Source organism: Ricinus communis, chromosome 1 (genome assembly GCF_019578655.1).
Source record: "Ricinus communis isolate WT05 ecotype wild-type chromosome 1, ASM1957865v1, whole genome shotgun sequence".
NCBI lineage: Eukaryota > Viridiplantae > Streptophyta > Magnoliopsida > Malpighiales > Euphorbiaceae > Ricinus > Ricinus communis.
Window position 1 is genome coordinate 10,266,260 of NC_063256.1, and position 22,464 is coordinate 10,288,723.

At 35.0% G+C, this 22,464-nt stretch overlaps 4 protein-coding genes and 1 non-coding gene across 5 annotated transcripts; 3 read left to right on the forward strand and 2 right to left on the reverse strand.

Moving 5' to 3' along the window:
- Window positions 1-3,037: 3,037 nt before the first annotated feature.
- Window positions 3,038-4,165, reverse strand: LOC8263477 (protein yippee-like At4g27745). Its single transcript, XM_002523255.4, has 2 exons — window positions 3,828-4,165; window positions 3,038-3,633 (listed from the first exon to the last, which is right to left on the reverse strand). The coding sequence occupies exons 1-2, from the start codon at window positions 3,918-3,920 to the stop codon at window positions 3,409-3,411; spliced, it is 318 nt and encodes a 105-aa protein (XP_002523301.1). The 5' UTR covers window positions 3,921-4,165; the 3' UTR covers window positions 3,038-3,408.
- A 2,784-nt stretch (window positions 4,166-6,949) lies between these two features.
- On the reverse strand, window positions 6,950-11,639 carry LOC8263478 (probable serine/threonine-protein kinase WNK7). Its single transcript, XM_002523256.4, has 7 exons — window positions 10,165-11,639; window positions 9,761-9,798; window positions 9,445-9,672; window positions 9,111-9,331; window positions 8,867-9,024; window positions 8,346-8,748; window positions 6,950-8,264 (listed from the first exon to the last, which is right to left on the reverse strand). Exons 1-7 carry the CDS (start codon window positions 10,288-10,290, stop codon window positions 7,357-7,359), a joined length of 2,082 nt encoding a protein of 693 aa, XP_002523302.1. The 5' UTR covers window positions 10,291-11,639; the 3' UTR covers window positions 6,950-7,356.
- A 450-nt stretch (window positions 11,640-12,089) lies between these two features.
- Window positions 12,090-18,135, forward strand: LOC8282132 (bifunctional fucokinase/fucose pyrophosphorylase). Its single transcript, XM_015721886.3, has 8 exons — window positions 12,090-12,280; window positions 12,412-12,837; window positions 12,921-13,176; window positions 13,277-13,641; window positions 14,192-14,318; window positions 14,414-15,427; window positions 15,726-16,456; window positions 17,529-18,135. Exons 2-8 carry the CDS (start codon window positions 12,517-12,519, stop codon window positions 17,925-17,927), a joined length of 3,213 nt encoding a protein of 1,070 aa, XP_015577372.2. The 5' UTR covers window positions 12,090-12,280; window positions 12,412-12,516; the 3' UTR covers window positions 17,928-18,135.
- TRNAV-AAC lies at window positions 12,202-12,275 on the forward strand. The gene has a single exon. It is a non-coding gene; the product is annotated as a tRNA-Val (tRNA).
- A 168-nt stretch (window positions 18,136-18,303) lies between the features above and the next one.
- On the forward strand, window positions 18,304-21,568 carry LOC8263480 (protein LEAD-SENSITIVE 1). The gene is made up of 2 exons (XM_002523258.4): window positions 18,304-18,894; window positions 20,601-21,568. The coding sequence occupies exons 1-2, from the start codon at window positions 18,801-18,803 to the stop codon at window positions 21,281-21,283; spliced, it is 777 nt and encodes a 258-aa protein (XP_002523304.1). The 5' UTR covers window positions 18,304-18,800; the 3' UTR covers window positions 21,284-21,568.
- Window positions 21,569-22,464: the final 896 nt, after the last annotated feature.

A 22,464-nucleotide genomic window follows, 5' to 3' on the forward strand; every position in this document is an offset into this window, starting at 1 on the left:
ATTTAGGCACAGTAGCAATCACATTGGTTTTAGCATATTAAAGGAATCCTTTTAAAAGAAAAAACCAAAAAATTCTTTTGGATGGGTATTGATTTTTGTTTTATTTTATTCCGGAATGGATGGTTTCTAGGAAGGTGCCTAAGGAGTAAGGAGGAGAATAAGGGGGATCTTCTGCATTGCACAATCTTGATAATTGACGAAAAGAGAAGGAAAAAAAAGGAAAAAGCTAAAATTATCCCATGTAGCTTCTATGGAGGTTCCTGTTATATCTCTCTCTCTCTTTCTCTCTGCGCCTTTCTCTATTCAATTGATATTTGGATTCTTGCGTTTTGTTTTGTTTTGTATCCATTACATTACACTCTGCCGTCTAAGTTATTTCAAAAAACATATAAGAATATTGTTGAGAAATAAATTAAATTAAATTTTTGTTAATTATTTTATAATATTGTTGAGAAATATCAAAATTAATTATTAAAAACCTCAAAAATCCGTTATTATAATTTGATAAAACTTAAGAGATTTGGTATTTTTAATAAAAACAACATTGACTAATGGAAATAACTAATATTCAATTAATTATTAAAAATAAGAATACGTAGTAATATAATTGGATTAAATTCAAGGATGTTAAAATAGTTAGTGGAAGAACTAATGATACTTGTCTACTTTAAACAAAATTACGCAATAGTTATATTGTTTGTGCCTAGAAGAAAAGGGTGAAATAACCCAGCAGTGATTGGCAATAGTAATACATGCATAGGAGCTGTGCCAAGTGTAGTAAAATCAGAAACTTAACAGTAAAAACTTTAAAAAGTTAGTGTTTAAAACCCTAATAGGAAGAAGAAGAGTGAAGCCCCTAGTTTTAATGAACCGGACTTTGTTACCATAGCAGTTATTAATCAATGCAAAATAAGAGGAACCTTTTAAGGATTTACAAGGTATTTCTCCTTCTAATTTTTTAGTAATATTAGGCAACAAGAAGAACAAAAAATTAAATTGTAGAGAACCCAGCAAAGAAGCATGAGAGATATAAATAGCAATATCTATTTTTTAAAATAATTTTTTTATTTTATTTTTTAAAATTGCATAAATATCTGATAGAAACTTCGACTCGATAAAAAATGAATTTTAATATTGAAATTGAACTTTTAGTCTAATTCTCATGGGTGCGAGCTAATGGTCCCGCGAAGCTCTTTAGAAAATAAAACTAAATAAAAGAGTTTAGATGTAAATTAATAAAAGTATTTCAGTCCAAAACACCTTTTTGAAATGCTACATGCATTCAACATTATGTTCATCAAATCAGAAAAAATTGGTAGAAACAAAATCAAGAAAGGAGATGATTTCAATATCAAATTAGAATCAACTTAATTCAAGATTTTAGATATGATTAGTCTTACAAGGAGTGTCAGCTTATCTAATATAGAGTTTGTTTGGAATTGATCTCGGTATTAAACAATTTTAATATGCTTTTTGTAAAAGCAATTTTAATATAAAATAAAAATTAATATTGAAAAAGCAACCTCCACCAAACACAGGTATATAGTGTCATCATGGAAGCAGACATGATTTCCACATATGAAGCAGCAGCACACTTGTGGCAAACCCAAATCGCCATTGAAGAAATCAATTAGAGCTAATAAATTCGCCACTCTACTAAAAAAAAAAGGGCAAGAAAAATGTAATGATTTGTTAATGCAAAAAGAGAAAATGGATTCATGAAAAAGAAAAAGAAAGGAAATTACCACAATGAGTAATTATTGTTAGAGTAGCCATGTCAGTCTTTAATTAAGTTCTGCAACCTTCTTAAGGTTTGAAATAATGAGAAACCAAAACAGTGGAAAATGCTGAGATATTTTCTCTTTAATTCTTCTCTCAAAAATCTGCTATTTAGATTATTTATTTGTAAAGTTATATACATAAATCATGAATGAAAATATGGATTCCGTTACCCGTATTTGATAAATAAAAAGAATTTTAAGTAAAAAGAAAGAAAGAGGATCCCGTATATCTTGATTTGCTTTTATTTCTTTTTCTTCTCTGAGAGGAAGTTTGATTTGCTTATTGGCTCTTTTTTCTTTTTCTTTCTGTTATTCGATATTTAGATTGTTAGAATAAAATTCACAAACATTATTAATAAGATCAATAAATTACCAAATTCTTTTGGCCAGCAGCCGTTGTTTTAAAATATCTGTAAAACATATTAAAAGAGTATTGAATGGAATTGTTTAACCACTGGTTAAGTCAGAAAAGAAGTTAGAATTATTTAGGTGGAATTTGACATTTTTTTAAATTTCTATTTTTATTTGGATTTGGTTAATTCCATCATTAAAATTAGGGGTTATAAAAATAAGTTCAAATAGAAAAATCACTTAAATAAATCTGTCCATTTAATTTCATTTCTTTTTTAAGTTGAACTTTTAACTACAGTTTGAAAAAGTCATTAGTTTGGTTAAATTGTACATATAATTTCAGTTTTCCTTTTAAAAAATTCAAACTTTTGATTACAACTTTTAGTTTAATTTGGATCAAAATTTTTTGTTTTCCCAATTTGATTTTTGGTACAAAGATCTATAAAACAAACTCTTCCGATCAGATTTTATGGCACAATTCGGTTAATTATAACTTCTAATACAAATATTCAATTTGTAATTATATATTTGTTTGTTCTAAGGCAGGAATAATTGTTAGTGTCTCGAGTCATTTGGGATTTGAGTCAATACGTAAGGTAAATTACCGGACGAATTGTTGCTATACCAACTTCACCGCATGAATTGCAGTTTTAGTTGGAATAAATTGGAAAAATATTTATTTATTTTTTCTTTTTTCAATTGGGCCCTCTAAACTTCCCAATATCCCCATCATTTTAATTTACCTCTTTTCTTCTACATGGCTAAAACAGATCAACTAAGATTCAAAAGCCGATTTCAGTACCAGACAGTAACTGAAGGGCCAGGGGGCAAAGACATGGGAAGGGTGATGCAGTAGGCTGCCAAAAGAATGGGCGTCATGGCATATGCATTTAGCTGCACAAACGTACTAATAACATGTGATAATCTTTCAAGCCACAGAGACTACAAGGAACTTCACAGGAAACTGCCTGGAAATTATTCAAAAGGACAATCATTTGCATACCAAGCCATTAGAGTTTTCCTCTCAGTCCTTTTCAAGTTCCTTTGAGCTAAAGCGGTTGACATCATGGGTTTGGTTTTCCAATTTCATATCACAAACGCACAATTTCAGAAGTTGCTTAAAGATACCATTATTTACAATTGTCATAAGGTCTATGATCAAATTCTGTACACAATAATAATGACACCAAACAATCAATTTTAAATGGATTCATTTTCTTCCTTTGGCCGGTACCGGCCGAGACTTTTTATAATTCATTATGAAAATGAATGGCTACTAGTTCTCCTTGACAATCTTGAATTTCTCTATTACAAATTTCCCTTCTTTGTACTTCTGCGATTCTTCATAAGCCCTCTCGTACTTCCAACCTAGCAACTCCCCGCAATCGGAGCAGTAGATATCAGCAACGGTGTGGAGCCCGGTAATCAGCTGCCGATCCTCTTTACGCCCTAAAATAATGTTCATTGCATGGGAGAAGAGAAAGGCTCTGCCATTGCTTGCCTAAGGAAATAGCTCCATTCTTTTTTTGTTTTAGAACTTAGTTTTTCAACAGTAGCAAAATTTGTACCCAGAGCACCAACTTTTTGCATTTTCAACTTTGCAATTTAGACTTGATCATCAATTTGACAGAGCTTAAGAAAATATTGAACTTAATATAAAAAAAAAACCTTGAGAGAATGATCAAGAAAACTCACCTGAAAACCCTTTGAGATAATATCATCATGACGAGACACCAGGTTCCGGCACCTATAGCAGCTATACAGCCGTGCTCCAATCGCATCCTCCATTGACGAATTTACAATTTACTGCTTTACAAGAAAAACGGCAAAAGAAAAAAAGAAACTGGAATCAGTAAACAGTAAGAATATCTTTGCAAGAGCTCAAAATGTTTATCCATTCCCTTGAAAACCAGATATATTGCTTGTTAAACATTGCAATCAATGATTGCGTAGTACTTTAATCAAAACATAATTTTAATTATTAAGAAATATATTTGAGTGAAGATTCCATACAAGAAGCCATATTAAATTGAATGAAATAATAGGTTTGACAATGACACCAATGGTAGATGACTATATTAGCCGGGGCCAAAAGGTCAAAAAGATGAAAAGCGCAAAAGCAAACGACCACTACATAATCACATACCAGCGAGAGAAAGCAGAAAAATGTAGGGTTAAAGATTAAAAAGTCTACTTTAATCCTTTTTTTTTTTTTTTTGAGGAACCTAGGTTTATCTTCATCTTCCTTATATTATTAGTGAAAAATTGTAGGCCTAATTACCAAAACACCCTCTACTTTTTTAACAATTTTAACTTCTCCATTTTTACAAAAATCTTCCCAAATGTTTAGATTTTATCAACTTAGACAAAAATCTTTCATTATAAAAATTCAGAATAACTCTCTGATGGCAGAATTTTAACTCAGAAGGATATTTGATTCTTACGTGAAAAATAATTAAAAAAAAAAATACTTACTTTACGCCATTAGAAAGTAATTTTAAAAAGAAATTGAAAGTTCAGATACTTTTTATAAAAAGTAAAAGAATTAATTAAAATAGTTAAAAAGTGCTAATCAGGTAAAACGCATAACTTTTAGTAATAGGTTACCCCAAAATTAATTTGGACCAAATTTAGATATTAAAAAGCTCCATGTCTCAAAACCCCATATGCCACATCTAAACTTTGAGCGGGTCATAATCTCCTTTTTTTCTAAGATCAGCACCCACCAAAAAGATGAGATAAGCTAGTTAATTCTCTTACAGAAAGAATTAAAGAGTTTAAAGCAGGCCATCACATGGGATGGTGTTGAATCTTAAGAATTATTAATTTTGTTTTGATAGTTATAAATAATTAAGAATAACTAATTTTATGTTTGAGTGTTTGTGTGCAAGAAAAGAAAATTGGTTCTTCTAAGACAGAGCAGATTTATGCTCGTGAAACTTCAGTTTTCCAGCTATGAATAATTTTGGTCTCGAACATCAAAAAGGACAGTACCGTTCATGACATCATTCTCCACCGTAAAAACGAGAATTTATGGCTGTGAAGAATTATTCACATCTCGTGAAGATTTTTCCTTCTAAAACTTAAAGAAACCACATAAGAGTTCACGAAAAAAGTTTCCAAGCCGTGAACAAGAGTTTCCAACCGTGAACAAATCTTTCCAGCCGTGAAGAAAATGTCCATGCTCGTAAATGATGATAACTCTCTAAATCTTCAAGAAATTACTGAAGAGTTCACGGCCAAAGTTTTCAAATTGTGAAATCTAAGTTTCCAGTTATGAAAGCAATTTTTACGGCCGTAAATAATTATTCAGGGCCATGACAGGTTCCAACTTTTCAAATATACTTTTCCCACTGATGCTTTATGTCCATGAAACTGTATTTATAAAGGCTGTTGAAACTACTATTTTTATATTTAATGAGGGTGTCTTTATTTCATTTAGAAGCATTTAAACATTATTTCCAAGTGTTCTAAGTCAAGCAAGAGCATTTATTTTGAACATCTTTTGTGCATTTACTCTCGATAACTTTAAATCTTTATCTTTTTATCTTGTATTAAAGATTCAAGATTGGGATTAAGTCTTTTAGTAGTTGGATATTTAACTTTTATATTTAAAGCTCAAAAGGTGAAATTGAGTGTTTGGATAAAAGATTAAAAACTCTTGTAACTAAGATTGAAAATCTTAGAGTGGGGTAGAGTATAAGCCTAGAAAAATACTTGGGTTAGAGTTAGCTTTAAAAAAAAATACTTGAATTTGTTCTTAGTCTTATAAGAAAATATAAATAAATTTAAATTTGTAATTTTATTTGACAGTAAAATTTTAAGAGAATTTTTGAAAAGTTGATACCGCCGCCTTAATTTCTTTCTGCATAACAAGAAATAAGTTCAATAGATTGATTGAGAGAAGGTTAAGAACCACTAGATCAATAGCTCCAACTACCTCCTCTAAATTTGAAACACATCCCATAGAAGACAGATCTTTGAACCAATAGATAACCACCAATTTAATCTCCCCTTCACTATCCATCCATCTGCCTATATCATCTTTTAAACACATTAATTGATTCTCTTGTCGCCTTTGAACAGTAGAAGTAAAGAAGAACTTAATATTACGATCACCACTTATTAACCAATTGATATGAGAACGCCGCCACTAGTGGATTTCCTCCATCCCATTTTACTTGGATAACATTAGAAAATTGCATTGAATTAACGTATGTTTCTTCTTCTCTTTCAATATCTGAACATATGACCACACCAATATTTTTCTTTTTCAATTTTGCTAAAGTATTTCATTTCCACAGTAATATATATGATTCTATTTTTAAAATTATGTGTAAAAATCCCTTAAATTTACTAAAACATTCTTCAGAAATTTTTATATGTATCTTTTCTTTTTTATTGGAGAGCCCTCAACCCTTCAAAGCAAAAGCATAACAAAACAAATAATTATTTGCCAATTATTAAACTTGTCCCTTGTTTGTTCTTTGAAAAGTAGGATATTTTACTTTTATCGATTGCTATGTTAGGAAATTCTTACATAAATTTGGTATATACATCATAACTAATAAAAGAATAACACGTATGTATGAGTGCATTATATTTTAATATTAGATGATTGACACATACTTTATTACTTAAAATTAATAAAACTATGTAAATTATCTATGAATTTGGTACAAAAACAACATAGGCTAATAAAGCAGCAGCAGATTTAAAAAGGAAATTGAGCCAGTGCTTACCCTGGATGACATGATGAAGGGGGTTCTGAAACCGAAGTTTATTTATTTATTCATTTACTTAAAATTTGACGACTCTCTGCTGGAACACGATGCTATGGATCTATAAGCTCTCCTTGGACATGGTAGCTAGCTCATCTAGTTAAAAGATCTTAATTTTCATTATCTTCTTTCCAACCGTTAGAAAATGGAAAGACATGTATGTGACCTGTTATTCATGCAGTGCCCATGGATAAAAAGAATGGAAATGCAGAACCATGTCTGAGATTATGCAAAATTAACAATTATATACATGCACTTATTTCCAAAAGAAATTAACACAGATTAGATTTGAGAGGATCGAGGCTGCTTCTGAAAAAAAAAATTAAAAAAGAGCCATAATCACAGTTGGAAGACTAGATTCAAAACATCCCGAATTCCCATCCTTCAACAATCCTTAAGTCAATATTATCGACGAAATTATTAAACTTGGATCCACACTTGGTCTAGAATAATGTACTTGTTAAATGAACAGGCAACTTCTTCTTTGCTGTCCATCGCTTTTTGGTAGATTCCAATGCCTCCTCCCTCCTCCTAGAAAGATCCCGAAACCAGTTCTGGTACTGCGCTTCAATTGCATCAAGCTCCAGCTTTAGCTCGGTATCCATGCTTTTGCCAACTAGGTACAAAGATGAAGAACTGCTGCTTGTCATGCTCATATCATTAGGCGCCCCACTAAGCTTAGGAAATGGCGTTTCAGAAACTTTCGCATTTTCATTCATTGGAATGCATTCTCCAACACCGCTATCATTTCTTTCCAATTTGCGAAGAGAATACGAGTCTCTAAGTTCTGGTTCAGAGGTATATCCATTTAGGTATTTACAATTTCCATCGGTATTGTAATCAGGGAGTTCGGATATTCTGTCATCTTTTGAGGAAACATCTTCAACCAGTATCTCTGAAACACCTGATGTTTGTGAATCTTGATCTTCCATGTAACCAAAACTTGGAGAAGAGTGATAGTTGATATGAAAAACAGCACCATCACGGTTGTCATTATAATTGAAGTCATCAGCTTGTAAGCTACCTTCTGGAGGAGTTGTGGTCATTCCAGAGAGAGCCTCCTGCTCAACCGCTGGCTGAGAAAGAACTGTAGTAAGTACTGAATCCCAGGGGCAAGCTACTGAGTTTTCAAGGGCTGCGGACGCTGTGTAAAAGCTCGTCAGTTCATTCAAGGAATAATTGGATGATAGCTTCCAACCAGGACTAAGTTTCATAATCAAATGATCGATGAACTCAGCAATGAAGGCGACATCATGATCTGCCAACTCTAGCTGATCAACCATCTCGCTTGCCACGGATAGTGCAGTATCACTATCAAGGTAGAAGAGGAAATGAATATTCCAGACTCGACCTACAAGCAAGCAGGATGACTTCAGGTTATCATATCTAGAAATCAGAATAAAGTCAATGCTACAAATGCCATTTCACTTACCAGAAGAGTCGGCAATTCTCAACGTCAATGAAACAGAATTATCATCACTTTCTTTTCCTTTTAACTTGAACACCTTATTCTTATGTTCTCTCTGATATTCCGGCACCGGAAATCTTGTACCTTCATTGTTGCTACCAGTACAAGTGCTTGAAGAAATCTGCTTATAGTCAGCATCTATATCCATTGACAGAGGTCCCGACTTGGTTGCACTTGACGATTTAGGGTACTGGTTTGGTAAGAGCAAGGGATCACGCACTGGTTCTACTAGATTCTGAGGTTGAAGGAATGGGTCTTTGAGAAGTTCTTTAGCAGACAATCGCTCAGATGCTGGAACCAAACATTTCAGAATAAACTCCTTAACTTGTGGATCACTCACATTACCAAGGGAAGCAGGTTTAATGCCCTATAATATGATAAGCGGACATCAACATATAAAGCACATAAGTACAAATAAACATTAAAATATCAATGTGCAATAGATAGTATATGATTATAATTAAGCTTGTGATTCTTGAACTTACAGACGTAACCTTCTTGTAAATTTGAGCTGGATTTCTGCATTCGCTGTATGGGTACTCAAAGGTAACCATTTCTAGCATGCACATCCCGAAAGAGTATATGTCAATGAGTTCATTATATTCCTCTTCATAAAGTTCTGTAGCCATAAATTCAGGAGTTCCTGATGTGAAGGAGCAAAGTAGTCAGCACCATTGATAAAGTCAGTTTTAGCAAAGTATAAGAATTGAAAGCATTAGTGTGCATTACCAATGACACTTGTAGCAGTAGGTTGCTGCATAATAATGGCTAATCCGAGGTCTCCAATTTTAACTACTCCGTTGTGTCCATTAACAAAGATGTTATCACATTTTAAATCCCTGTGGATGATAGGTGGATTATGGCCATGGAGATAGACTAAACCTTGGAGAATTTGCCTTGCCCAGTTCTTTATTGCCTTCATATCGACATTCTTATGCTTCTTACGATATCTGATGATCAAAAGACAATTATTTTAACTGCACATAATAGAGTTAAAGGTTAGAACAAAAAGAAAAAAGGAAAAAAAAAAAAAAATACAAAAGAAATATCCCGGGGGACATACTGCCTGAGATTCCCAGATGTGAAGAGCTCAGTAATCATATTAATAGTTTTTTTCTTATCATCCACCCACGAATTACACAACTCCATGATATTTTCATGTTTCAATGATCTCAGCAAATGAACTTCAGAATGCAATTTTTCCAAATCTTTAGGTGACCGCAAGACATCGGCAATCCTTACTTGGTTCCAAGCAACCTCTATTCCATCTACTTCATCAAATCCCTTGTAACTGCAAAACCGAGATTGAAAATTAATCTTGAAACAAACCCTCTTCCCTAAAGGAAAAAACAAAACAAGTTGAAGTATAAGAAGCATACACAGTCTTGAAAGCACCCTTGCCCAAGACCTCATCATACTGTAACAAGAAGGAAAAAAAAAAAAAAAGAAAAAAAGAAAACACAGAGCGCCGCATTAATGATCATCAAAGTCTTGGTATCTTAATGCATGAATTTATCCTCCAGCAGGAAAGAATTTAAAATTTAAATACAACACTTCTTTCTTAATGCCAATGGCGAAGACGACATGAATATTATGGTAATGTTTATTTTATTATTTATCAATGCCAACACTAAATACTAAGAAACTGGAGAACCATTAATTGAACCAGAAAAAGACTAGCAAATTACATATCTGCAACACCATTAAGTTACTTTTTTTTTTTTCTCATAAAAATAAGCTGTGATATACCAATGAATGCAGATTAATTAAGACGTTGATTTACCCGAACATATCTACTGGTAGGATCTGTTTCTACGAAATCACCCTTTGCATCAGGAGGCTCCAATGCAGAATAGGTTCCATTATTAGATGCCAATGCCAGTGTTCCTCCTCCACCACCGCTTCTCATTTTCGAAAATGACCAAAGAGCAAAAAAAGAAAATCGAATTAATTATTAAATCTCTATAACGCAGAGGTCAAATGTTTTTTTTTTTAATGGGTACTCTTTTTAGTGTTGATTTGCTATGAGAAGGCCTCGGAAGCAATGCAGAAAGAATTGGATGCCGATAATCTCAAATGGAATCGGCATCCGACGGCACCATTTTCTTCCTGAGGCAATGAACCTGCATAATTCATAACCTCAAGTTTCCCGCCTCCGCAACTCCTATTCATAATCAAGCTTGTCCCTGCACCACCCACTCCTCTAATAACATCCTTGTAAAAAAAAACAAAAACAAAAACATTAAAGATAAGATCTTAGAATGGAATCATCCACGGATGTCACGCAATTGATGTGAAAAAGGAAAAGGCGACATAATGTATTGGGTTTGGGCTAAATATGGAGGAAAGCATGAAGTCGGGCAGTTTTGGAATTGAAGCTGCGAAAATAGCTATGAATACACAATTGGCTGGTTGTTTGAATTCCCCAAAATTACTATAAATGTATACGTACTAACTAACATCTTGTCTGTTCTCTTTTAAATTTCTTTATTTGCCATTTTCGTTGGCTTGGGCAATCCATGTTGCTGCCACGCTAGAGCACTCCAGCTTTAGCTCTGTAATGCTAACACTTCAGTTCATTTGTTTTTCTGTTATTCTTTAATTACCCTGCGAAAAAAGAAAGAAATTAAATGAAGAAAACGAAAAGAAAAATGAAGGCAATATTATTTTGGTGTAGACAAGTAAATGTTTAGGCAAAGATCATTCAGTTAAACCAAAAGTGCCTTTATGCACAAAGGAAAATTAGAGAAAGTATTTTGCTTGCACATGAGTTGGCGAGGGGTTACTACAGGAAGGGTGGTGCTGCAAACTGTGCTTTGAAAGAGGATCTAAGGAAAGCTTATGGTTCCCTATCCTGGGACTTTCTTGAGGAGATGCTTTTTGATCTCAAATTTTCACTTTAATTTATCTATCTTTCCATGTGTTGTGGGTTTATTTGCTAGTTCTCTAGGTGTGAGGCAGGCAGCCACTGCCTTCCTCCTCCTCTTTGTGATTTCTATGGAATATTTCTCTAGGATCTTGGACAAAGTATGCTGAGATGGCTTCAAATATCATTCAGGGTATAAGAGTTTGAAATTAAGTTATTTATGTTTTGTTGATGACTTGTTTATTTTCTGTGATTGTGATCCTAATTCTGTTGATGCTGTTGTGAGAGGTTTGAAGCTGTTATTTGGCACTTCTGGACTGCAGGCTAATGTTGACAAGAGTTCTATATCTTTTAGCAATGTGGATGTACGTTGAAATCTGTCATTTTGCAAAGGCTGGTCTTTCAGGAGGGGAAACTTGGGGTCCCTTTAGTGTCTTTTAGATTTTCTACCAGCTATTGTCAAAGTTTGATTGCTAAAATAACTAGTAGAACCAATGATTGGTCTTTTTTAAGTATCTGCCTTATGCAAGAAGATTGCAGTTAATTCAATCTCTATGTATACTTTTTGGAGTTCCTTATTCATCCTCCTTCAACCAGTAACACAAAACCAACTAATCTAAATCTGACTTCCTAAATTTTGGGAACACATTACAACTTATAGATGTGTAGAATTGATAATAATAAGACAAAATTAAAAGGAAAAAAGGCCGTCTCTATGTTCTCCGAAGCTACATATAATTTATGAAAATTTAGACAACTCATTTATAATTTTTTATTTGGAGAATTTCTTTTTCAACTAAATACTTTCTTCAATTTTCTTAACAGGCTTTAGTTTCTATAACTAAACACCCCTGATTTCTCTTCTTTTCTTTCCCCTTTTTACTGTCGTCCAAATGAATGAAAACGAATTTTTTATTTTCTAGTAAAAGAATGCTACACGAAAAGATCACCGTCGGTGTCGTGGTGTAGTTGGTTATCACGTCAGTCTAACACACTGAAGGTCTCCGGTTCGATTCCGGGCGACTCCATTATTGTAATTTTAATTTTGTTTTGCATCCTTTACTTCTGGCTGATTCAGTTTCCATTTCAGTTAAAATCTGGATGTCAACCATGCTTCTTTCATTTTTTTTTTTTTAATTTTGATTTTTTGATCTCATTCTCCAGTCTCCACTGGTCCACTCACTCTACCGACACAAACAAAACACAAGTTATTAAATTTCTCTACAACATTTGAATCTTGCGGTTACTAAAGCAGTATCATTAGAAAACATGGAATCCAGAAGAAGAGCCAAACAGAAGCCGGACTTGACTACAATTCTTCGAAAATCGTGGTACCATTTGAGATTATCAGTCAGGCATCCTTCTAGGGTGCCTTCTTGGGACGCAATTGTGCTCACAGCTGCCAGCCCCGAGCAAGCTCAGCTGTACGAGTGGCAGCTCAACCGTGCCAAACGTATGGGCCGGATTGCTACCTCTACTGTTACTCTAGCTGTTCCTGACCCTCATGGCCAGCGGATCGGATCTGGTGCCGCTACACTCAATGCCATTTATGCCCTCGCTCAACATTATCATCTCCATCTTGCCCCCGAGGTAGTTCTGTATACAAAATGTTATAATACTGTGACTTAAAAAAAAAAAAAAAAGAATCACTGTAGAAATCTTTAAATGAACAGGTGGCAAATGCGGAGAACGGAAGTTTTGACAATGAAGAGGTTATTATGAAAATGGTTAGATATGTAGGTAGAAAGCATATACTATTGCTTCATGCTGGAGGTGACTCTAAAAGAGTGCCATGGGCTAATCCTATGGGTAAAGTTTTCCTACCACTGCCTTATTTGGCAGCAGATGATCCTGATGGCCCAGTTCCTCTGCTTTTTGATCATATACTTGCAATTGCTTCTTGTGCAAGACAGGCTTTTAAGAATCAAGGTTGATCATAATCCAATGCTGTTGAATATTTACTACCATTGTTCTCTAGGAAAGAACACACCTTTTATTTATTTACCCGTGAATTTGTAATTTTTTGCAGGTGGAATATTGACAATGACTGGGGATGTACTCCCGTGTTTTGATGCCTCTGCCCTGGTTATTCCTGATAATGCATCTTGCATCATCACTGTGCCCATCACCCTTGATATTGCTTCTAACCATGGCGTTATTGTAGCATCAAAAAATGGGATTCAAACTGAAAGTTATACACTCAGTTTAGTTGATAATCTCCTTCAGAAACCCGGTGTGGAGGAACTTGTTAAGAATCAAGCTTTATTGGATGATGGAAGAACTTTGCTCGACACCGGAATTATAGCAGTTAAAGGAAAAGCATGGGAGGAGCTTGTCATGCTCGCATGCTCCTGCCAACCGATGATTACAGAGCTTCTGGAGAACAGAAAAGAGGTCAGCTACTATTTTCATTTATCCACGCGAAATCTTTTTCTAATAAATTCTTATTCCTTTGTTCATGCCGTCCTACTTATTTATCTATCACACCCTTATTTATGAATGTGCTGTCGAACATTATCTGCTACAAAGTACAACTTGCGTTTTATCCTCTATGAGTCAGTTGGGCAATCTCGAAGCTTATACTGCACACAAAAGTATCTTCTGGTGCATCCATTTTGCTATAAGTCTATGGTCAGAGCCTGCTTTGATTTTCCCCCTTATGGAAATTTTTGCAGCATAATAACAGCCTTAGGTTTGGACATCTTTTTGGTAATCAAAACTCTTTTTGATGATTTACATTTATGGATTTCTTATTTGCTATGTTTCACTTTCAAGCTTAGACCTTCTTGTCAGACTTTTCAATTCCAACTATCTCTTGGAACTGTTACCTTTTTTTGAGTTATATGTGGATATTTAAAAGTTTACTCGACTCTTTTCAACATTCAAAAGTTGACGGCATATTGATAATGCTGAAAATGGTGCACTTTCCTGGGCTTTTTCACAGATGAGTTTATATGAAGATCTGGTAGCAGCTTGGGTACCTGCAAAACATGACTGGCTGCAACTGCAGCCCATGGGCAAAGAACTTGTTGGAAGTTTGGGCGGACAAAATATGTTTAGCTACTGTGCAGGTACGTTTAGAAAAGAGAATGCACACACAACATTCTCATTCTTTTTATTGAACGGCTTACTAATGTTATTATGTCTGTTTCAATCCATTTTGCAGATGATTTGTTATTCTTGCACTTTGGAACCTCAAGTGAGGTTTTGGATCACTTAAGTGGGGCTAGCTCGGAACTTGTAGGCCGGAGGCATTTGTGTTCCATCCCAGCCACGACTGCATCTGATATTGCAGCATCTGCTGTAGTTCTTTCGAGCAAGATTGAACCTGGGGTCTCAATTGGGGAAGATTCTCTTATATATGATTCATCAATATCTGGTGGAATGCAAATCGGTTCCCTATCTGTAGTGGTTGGTGTTAACGTCCCAGTGGACATTGGTGGAAGGACAGAAGAGTCATTCAGATTTACGCTCCCAGATCGTAATTGTCTTTGGGAGGTTCCTTTAGTGGAATGCACAGAAAGAGTCCTAGTGTACTGTGGCCTCCACGACAATCCAAAGAATTCCCTTTCTAAGGATGGGACATTCTGTGGGAAACCTTGGAAGAAGGTCTTGCATGATTTGGACATTGAAGAAAGTGACCTATGGAGTTCAGTAGGCTCTCAGGAGAAATGCTTATGGACTGCGAAAATATTCCCCATTCTTTCTTACTTTGAGATGCTTAGTTTGGCCTCATGGTTGATGGGTTTGACTGACCAAAAATCTAAAAGTTTGCTTTCCTTATGGAAAATTTCACCACGTGTCAGTTTGGAGGAATTGCACAGATCAATTGACTTTTCAAAAATGTGTACAGGCTCAAGTAATCATCAAGCTGATCTTGCAGCTGGAATTGCCAAGGCTTGCATTAACTATGGCATGCTTGGAAGAAACTTGTCCCAATTGTGTCGAGAAATTCTACAGAAGGAAACTTCAGGAGTCAAGATATGTAAGGACTTCCTAGACCTATGTCCCAAACTTCAGGAGCGGAATTCTAAAGTTCTTCCTAAAAGTCGGGCATACCAAGTGCAAGTCGATCTTCTTCGAGCATGCAGAGATGAAAAAACTGCATGCCAGTTAGAGCAAAAAGTTTGGACTGCAGTGGCAGATGAAACTGCTTCAGCAGTGAGATATGGTTTCAAAGGTAGAGTTATTTTGAGAGTTAGGCATTATCTTGATGGTTAAAAACACGCTATTTGACTGCAAGAAACAGTAGCATTTGTAATGCTTCATAGTATGATCCTTAAAAAACTTAGAATGAAGGCTCAAATTCTTTTTATCATTTCCTATGCGAATCTGTTACACTTTCTCGTCATTAACACACTTGTTTCTTTGTGAATCACACTGCCTTGTTGGATATATTTCCCTCTTTTGGTTTACTTAGATTAGTATGGTTTACAAATAGATTAATATGGCTTACAAAGATTTATTTTTCCCTGCAGAACATCTCTTGGATTCTCCAAGTGTGCCTGCTGCAGCGCATAAGAACAATCAGGTTGATGGCCATGTCAACCAAACTTTCTGTGCTAGAAGGGTAAAGGTTGAATTACCAGTTCGTGTAGATTTTGTTGGGGGATGGAGTGACACTCCTCCATGGAGCTTAGAACGTGCTGGTTGTGTTCTAAATATGGCAATAAGTTTGGAAGGTTGCCTTCCAATCGGCACAATCATAGAGACAACAGAAAGGACTGGATTGTTGATTAATGATGATGCTGGAAACCAGTTATACATTGATAATCTTACCTCCATTGCTCCTCCATTTGTCGTTGATGATCCATTCCGGCTTGTCAAATCTGCATTGCTTGTTACTGGCATTATTCATGAGAACATTCTTGTATCCATGGGCTTGCAAATCAGGACATGGGCCAATGTACCCCGTGGTAGCGGCCTTGGGACTTCTAGCATCCTAGCAGCTGCTGTTGTGAAAGGACTTCTTCAGATAACTGATGGAGATGAAAGCAATGAAAATGTTGCTAGACTGGTTTTGGTATTGGAACAACTCATGGGGACAGGAGGTGGGTGGCAGGATCAAATTGGGGGTTTGTATCCTGGTATCAAATTCACTACAAGTTTCCCTGGAATACCATTGCGGCTCCAAGTCATTCCATTGTTGGCTTCTTCTCAGTTAATTATTGAATTAAAGCAGAGATTGCTTGTGGTCTTTACTGGTCAAGTAAGTTCTTAGTTGTTATTTTCACTGTTATTTTGAACCTGCCTCTAAAGTTTCATTCCAAGCAAATCTGTTAAAAGTTTAAGGACTTTGCTATTGCACAATAGAAGTTTTAATATCTTCTTATAGTACAATGAACCAGGGAGTGGTTAGTCCTCTGGACATAATTGCTCTGATTTTGAGTTCTGGTTTTATTAAGTCTTAGAAGCACAAAAATGCCTGATTTGTTAAGATTGTAAAATGTGGTTTTATTGATATTATTGACAAGATATTTCTCTGTTGAATATAAGAGGGGACATTAAAGTGCTTGTAAAATGGGTCATTATTCTAGTAATATACTTTTATTGTGAACCTTCTGTTTAATCTCCAAAGCTAGTTACTTTATGTGTAGGATTTCTCTAGGGTCAACCTTACCATGAGATGACATTGTGTTAATTGTGTAAAAGTTTGTAGGTGAAAGTAGCAATGCTTCATTGTTAGAAAGGGAAGTGATGACTGAAAAATTGTTGCCAGAGACTAGTGATATGTTTAGAAAAGGCATTGATAGTAGGAAATGTTGCAGCCAAGGGTGAACAGTGGGCAATAGGAATTGCAGAAGCATGTTAGGAGTATCCTGTATCCCTGAAAACTGTTGATGATTCTGCAGGTGTGTGGGATATCATATTCCATCTGACAATTTCATCTTCCATTTCTTACACCTGCTACATTAAACAGAACTGTAAAGGGGCTAGGCTGTTATGTAGAAACATATGAAACCCTTATCCACACATCAGGGGCTTTGGATGTATGATTGTAAATTGATATACACATAAATAGATATGGCTGCTAACCTAACATGGGCACAACTTGAACACGCACAATATATGAAGTTTCCGAAGTATTTACTATTCCCTCAGCCCATTTATGTTTCATAATGGTCTTCTCCTTTTCTAAGAATTATGTTGATGGGAGATTTGGATAGGAGATGCAAAATTTTGGTATTTTTCAGATCTTTAGATAATCATTTTGCTCTAGAAGCCTGTCAGTTGGATGTCTCTGAATTAATTGACATCCAGCATTCTACAATCTTATGCAGGTTCGACTCGCACATCAAGTTCTACAAAAGGTAGTTATTAGATATCTTCAGAGGGATAACCTTCTTGTGTCGAGTGTTAAGCGCCTTGCTGAACTTGCAAAAATTGGGAGGGAAGCTTTAATGAACTGTGAAATAGATGAAATAGGGGAGATAATGCTGGAGGCTTGGAGGTTGCATCAAGAACTTGACCCATATTGCAGCAATGAATTGGTGGATAGGCTTTTTGCATTTGCCGACCCCTACTGCTGTGGCTACAAGCTCGTGGGTGCTGGTGGCGGGGGCTTTGCCTTGTTACTCGCCAAGAATGCTAACTCTGGAAAGGAACTGAGACATAAACTGGAAGAATGTTCAGATTTCAACGTGAAAGTTTACAATTGGAGCATCTGTTTAGACAAATAGAAATATAGATATACATTATAAATAGCTCATATTATTCTTTAGAGGGAGGCTTGTAATTCTTTACTATAGGTTTAAAGAGATGATGCATGTATTACATTACTAGGGTATTATCTGATGTACAAGTTCAACATGTCCTTTTTATACATGTGTATTATGGACAGTGGGAAATATTTGTTGTTGATTATGAAAGCTTAATAAGATTCAGCAATTTGCTGATGTGTGGATGGGCACCAACCCATCTCCAAGGCACGACATTGGATGCTCAACTGCCTAGGCACCAAGCCACCAAGGGATAACTTGCCACCGAAGGCAAAGAATCCAAAGTGCTTTTAACCCTGTTTATTTTGGGCCCTACGAAAATGGTATCGCTTTTGTCGGGATGGCCTTCCACTGAAAACATGCCTAGAGTCTCAGGAAAGGATCTGATCGAAAGAATAGAAGGGAACAACAGACAAACACCATAATTCCAGTTTTACCCTTGAGATGGAAGCAGATAAAAAGTCGAGAGCAAAAGGAAAAGGGGGAATCATCCATCATCATCATCACGGCATCACCCATCATTATTAGCACTAACCCAAAAGAAGAAGAAGAAGAAGAAAAAAAAAAATGCCTTGACGATGGCTGCTTATTATAAACACAAAATCCAAGAATTATTATATGAAGGGTATGGGTAAAGGTTGTTGAGCAAATTCCTATGACTAGCCAATCATTTTTTGCCACATTATAAGTACAATATCAGCTCACCCTATTAAAATTGACTGATTTTCTACGCTTATAGTAGTATATAAAATAGATATATGATTAGCGGTGCGATTGTTGGTTAGTGTAATTTGCAAGTCTCCTCTTGACTAAGAGAGAGAGAGAGAGAGAGAGATGGGTCTGCTCAGCAATAGAGTGGAAAGGAGTGAAATCAAACCAGGCGATCATATCTACACTTACAGGGCGGTCTTCACTTACTCTCACCATGGTATCTTTCTCTCTTTGTGTTTTGACTTGTTTTTTCTGTCCTTTTTGCAATTTGGGTTCTTGTTTAATTCTCTTTCCAATGCATTTTCCTTAACTCTCAGTAAATTCAGATTCCGTGCTGAGGATGTTACATTGGGTTGAATTTTGTTTCTTTGATATGTCTTCCCATTAACTTGTGTTATAATGTTTTACAAATTATCTGATCCTTCGATCCTTTTGAGGTTAACAAGTTTGAATTCGTTGGCTTTCAATACTCAATACAAGATTACAATCTCTGTTGCGGTCGCCTTTTAACATTGTCATTACTTCATATTCCTCTTTAATTTTATGGATCAGAGGGATGTGGAATACAGAAAAATTGTTAAATGGAATTCTCATATTTATATTGGATTTTTTGATTGGGCTTTAGCCTTTATAAATGTCCTCACTGCAACTTTAATTCTCTATCAGCTTTGTTGTCAATTTTTCCAGTGTGGTGATCGATGATGGTAGTAATCATGAAAGTGCTTTTCCACTTCATACAGTGATGAGAGTGAACACATGTTTCTTCCTTTTCCTGCTGTTCTTTTTACGATGGTGCCATGATGACATTGGAGTAATTAGACCCACTACAAATAGGATTATGTTTTTCTTTTTGGGTGCTGGTTTTTAAAAGCAAGGGATAATTTAAATATTCACAAACTACTTCATAAAAGGAAAGTTGTATTAAGAGTTATTTTGTTTCGCAACATAAATAAAATGGCTAGTAGGAATATCATGTAGGTTGGGTTTCATAACCTTGTTGATTAAGGTTCTGTGCTAACCATTAATTCTCTGCCTGTAACCATAACAAGAAGTTTCATCAAACCTTTCATAAATAGTGCTTGACCCTCCACAAGGGAAGACTTTTGCCTATTCATTCCTGATAGCATCCAAAGCAGAAAGGACCATCAAATTTATTTATTTTGGGTGTTCGCATGATGTTTTCACCTCTTTGGTTGCTACCATTGGACTTGGTCAGAGTTAGTTGAACCTTCAAGATGTCTGGTAAAGGGTAATAATACTTGTTTATAATGATATTACTAAGTTTTACCTAATGATATAAACAAGTTATACATGCAGTAGTTGTGTCTGCAATTGTTTCTTTCTTTTCTGGCACCATGAGATTCTACTGTGCTTCTCATCCATGTGCTACTGCTATCAAAAACTGATCTTCCCGAGTATCTTAGAGCTATTGCAAGTATTTATGAGTTTAGCTGCACTTTAAGCTCTTAGATATATGCTTTGTTCTGCCACTCCTTTGGTCCTCTTTCATGATATCTGCAAGATGATATATAAGCAATTAAGAGCTATCATGCAGATGTGTTTCCCTCAGTCATCCTTTTCACTCGATTAACTGTACAACTGTTCGAGTAATTTCCATGTTATAGTATTTGTTGTCTTTACAAGTATTAGGCCCATCTGGTTATTTAAGTAAAAGATGCAGCAGCTATTGAGGAAAGTCCTGCAAAAAGAGTATCAAAGTATGAACTCTTTGAAGTGACTTCTGAATAGCAGTGGAGGAAGCTGGAAATGCATCTTCCTCTTGTTGCTTTTGTTCTATTACTGAATACTAGTATAGTCAAAGACAAGTTTGGAACAACTGATGACAGTCTTGCTACAATTTTAATAATTCATATTTGTTGCTGAAATTATTGAACGAACTACATATGAAATTCGAATATGCAGGTATCTTTGTTGGTGGAAGCAAGGTGGTCCATTTCAGGCCCAGGCAGAATGCAAATTCAAGCTCTGATACTTCTGATTTTTATGATTCGAGCATTGCCTCATCATGTGAAACCTTTCCTGACTGTGGGTTCAGGCAACCCAATAGCGGAGTAGTCCTCTCCTGCCTAGACTGCTTTCTTCGAAACGGTTCCCTTTACTCCTTTGAATATGGGGTACCCCCCTCTGTCTTTTTAGCAAAAGTACGTGGAGGGACATGCACCACTGCAGCATCTGACCCACCAGAAGCAGTTATTCACCGAGCAATGTATCTTCTTCAAAATGGGTTTGGCAATTATGACATTTTTCAGAACAACTGTGAGGATTTTGCTATGTACTGCAAAACAGGTCTTTTGATAATGGACAAGTTGGGGGTTGGAAGAAGCGGTCAAGCTTCTTCCGTCATTGGTGCTCCATTGGCTGCTCTTCTCTCATCCCCTCTAAAGTTGCTAATGCCAAGTCCGGTTGGTGTTGCTACAGTAACAGCCGGAATGTACTGCATGAGCCGATATGCTACTGATATAGGCGTTCGGAGTGATGTGATCAAGGTTGCTGTGGAAGATCTGGCTGTGAACCTGGGCTGGTCAGGTTCTTATGAGGAAGTCTGTGAGGATAACGAGGCTTCACGCAGATTGATTGCCATGTGACATTAATTTCATAAGCTGTTTGCGGACAGTGCTAGTATCAATTGATAAAATTTGTCAATGTTCGTGAAACTCATTATTTTATATATAGCATGAGCTAGGGGAACAGGTTCACTTTGGTAATAAACTGCAAAGTGGGCATATTCCCCAGAGTGGTCTATTCTGTCATCTGTGTTGTTGACTTCAGAAATCCGTTCTTCATACTTTGAGTGGTTTGTAAAAGCTGCGGGCAACAAATTGAAAACGTACTTGGATGTACAAATCATCATCCGAAGTGTTATCTTTTTATTTTCTTTTCCCTTGTAATTGGATGACCCAGAAAAGAGGACAGTGAGTGAACCTTTACATGCAACGTGGACAGCACTCCATATATATGTGTATATAGATAGAAGGCATGAAACTGAGTGCTGATGGACCAATCACAACAGAAGATTTGAGAGTGGAATTTGAAAAAAAAAAATAAAGAATCTAATTTGATTCACCAAGCAAAGCCCAAAGTCGGCTTTTACCTCAAGATATGTAATTTGACAAAATCTGAAGGTTCTTTTATAATTCTCTTTAGGCGGTAATTCCCAATTCTTTCAGGACATATGAAACACTAGCAATTTCTTCGTCCTATCATACCATCATTTCATTTATTTTCTATAATAGATTTTTATTTTATATATTGATATTTGATTCTTTTATGATTATATTAATAAAATATAAAAATTGTACTTTTAGTCTTTTTTTATATTATTTATATTTACAATTACATTTATATTAATCAATATATAATAAATTTGATGAAATTTTTATATTTATTATAAACTTATTTACTAATTTAAATTCTGAATTGTATACTCTTTAACAATTTATTTCGATCATTTTAACTTTTAAAATAAATACACATACTTTCTTTATTTTTAAAAATACTCTTTTTATATAAAAAAATTAATTTTGATTTCTTCGATAAAATATAAAAATTAATATATAAAATTTAAATGTAAAATTTATTTTAAAAATTAAAAATATTATTTTTTAAAATTTAATTTATAATTGGCATTTATTATATGTTTAGATAAATAAATATGAAAAATAAATATGTATAAATATTAATATTTATTTATTTCATTACACTAATAAGTTTTCATATATTCATATAATAACTATTTTTAATAATTCAAAATATTAGAATTCTTATT

Bases quoted from the DNA above. Each gene is read 5' to 3' on its own strand.
- LOC8263480 (XM_002523258.4), top strand. From the start codon at position 18,801: ATGGGTCTGCTCAGCAATAGAGTGGAAAGGAGTGAAATCAAACCAGGC. The intron at 18,895-20,600 runs GTATCTTTCTCT...TCGAATATGCAG, and splicing joins CTTCACTTACTCTCACCATG to GTATCTTTGTTGGTGGAAGC.
- LOC8282132 (XM_015721886.3), top strand. From the start codon at position 12,517: ATGGAATCCAGAAGAAGAGCCAAACAGAAGCCGGACTTGACTACAATT. The intron at 13,642-14,191 runs GTCAGCTACTAT...GCTTTTTCACAG, and splicing joins TTCTGGAGAACAGAAAAGAG to ATGAGTTTATATGAAGATCT. The intron at 15,428-15,725 runs GTAGAGTTATTT...TTTTCCCTGCAG, and splicing joins AGTGAGATATGGTTTCAAAG to AACATCTCTTGGATTCTCCA.
- LOC8263477 (XM_002523255.4), bottom strand. From the start codon at position 3,920: ATGGAGGATGCGATTGGAGCACGGCTGTATAGCTGCTATAGGTGCCGG. The intron at 3,634-3,827 runs GTGAGTTTTCTT...CTATTTCCTTAG, and splicing joins TTATCTCAAAGGGTTTTCAG to GCAAGCAATGGCAGAGCCTT.
- LOC8263478 (XM_002523256.4), bottom strand. From the start codon at position 10,290: ATGAGAAGCGGTGGTGGAGGAGGAACACTGGCATTGGCATCTAATAAT. The intron at 9,673-9,760 runs GTATGCTTCTTA...TCGGTTTTGCAG, and splicing joins AAGGGTGCTTTCAAGACTGT to TTACAAGGGATTTGATGAAG. The intron at 8,265-8,345 runs GTAAGTGAAATG...GCTTGCTTGTAG, and splicing joins GAGAATTGCCGACTCTTCTG to GTCGAGTCTGGAATATTCAT.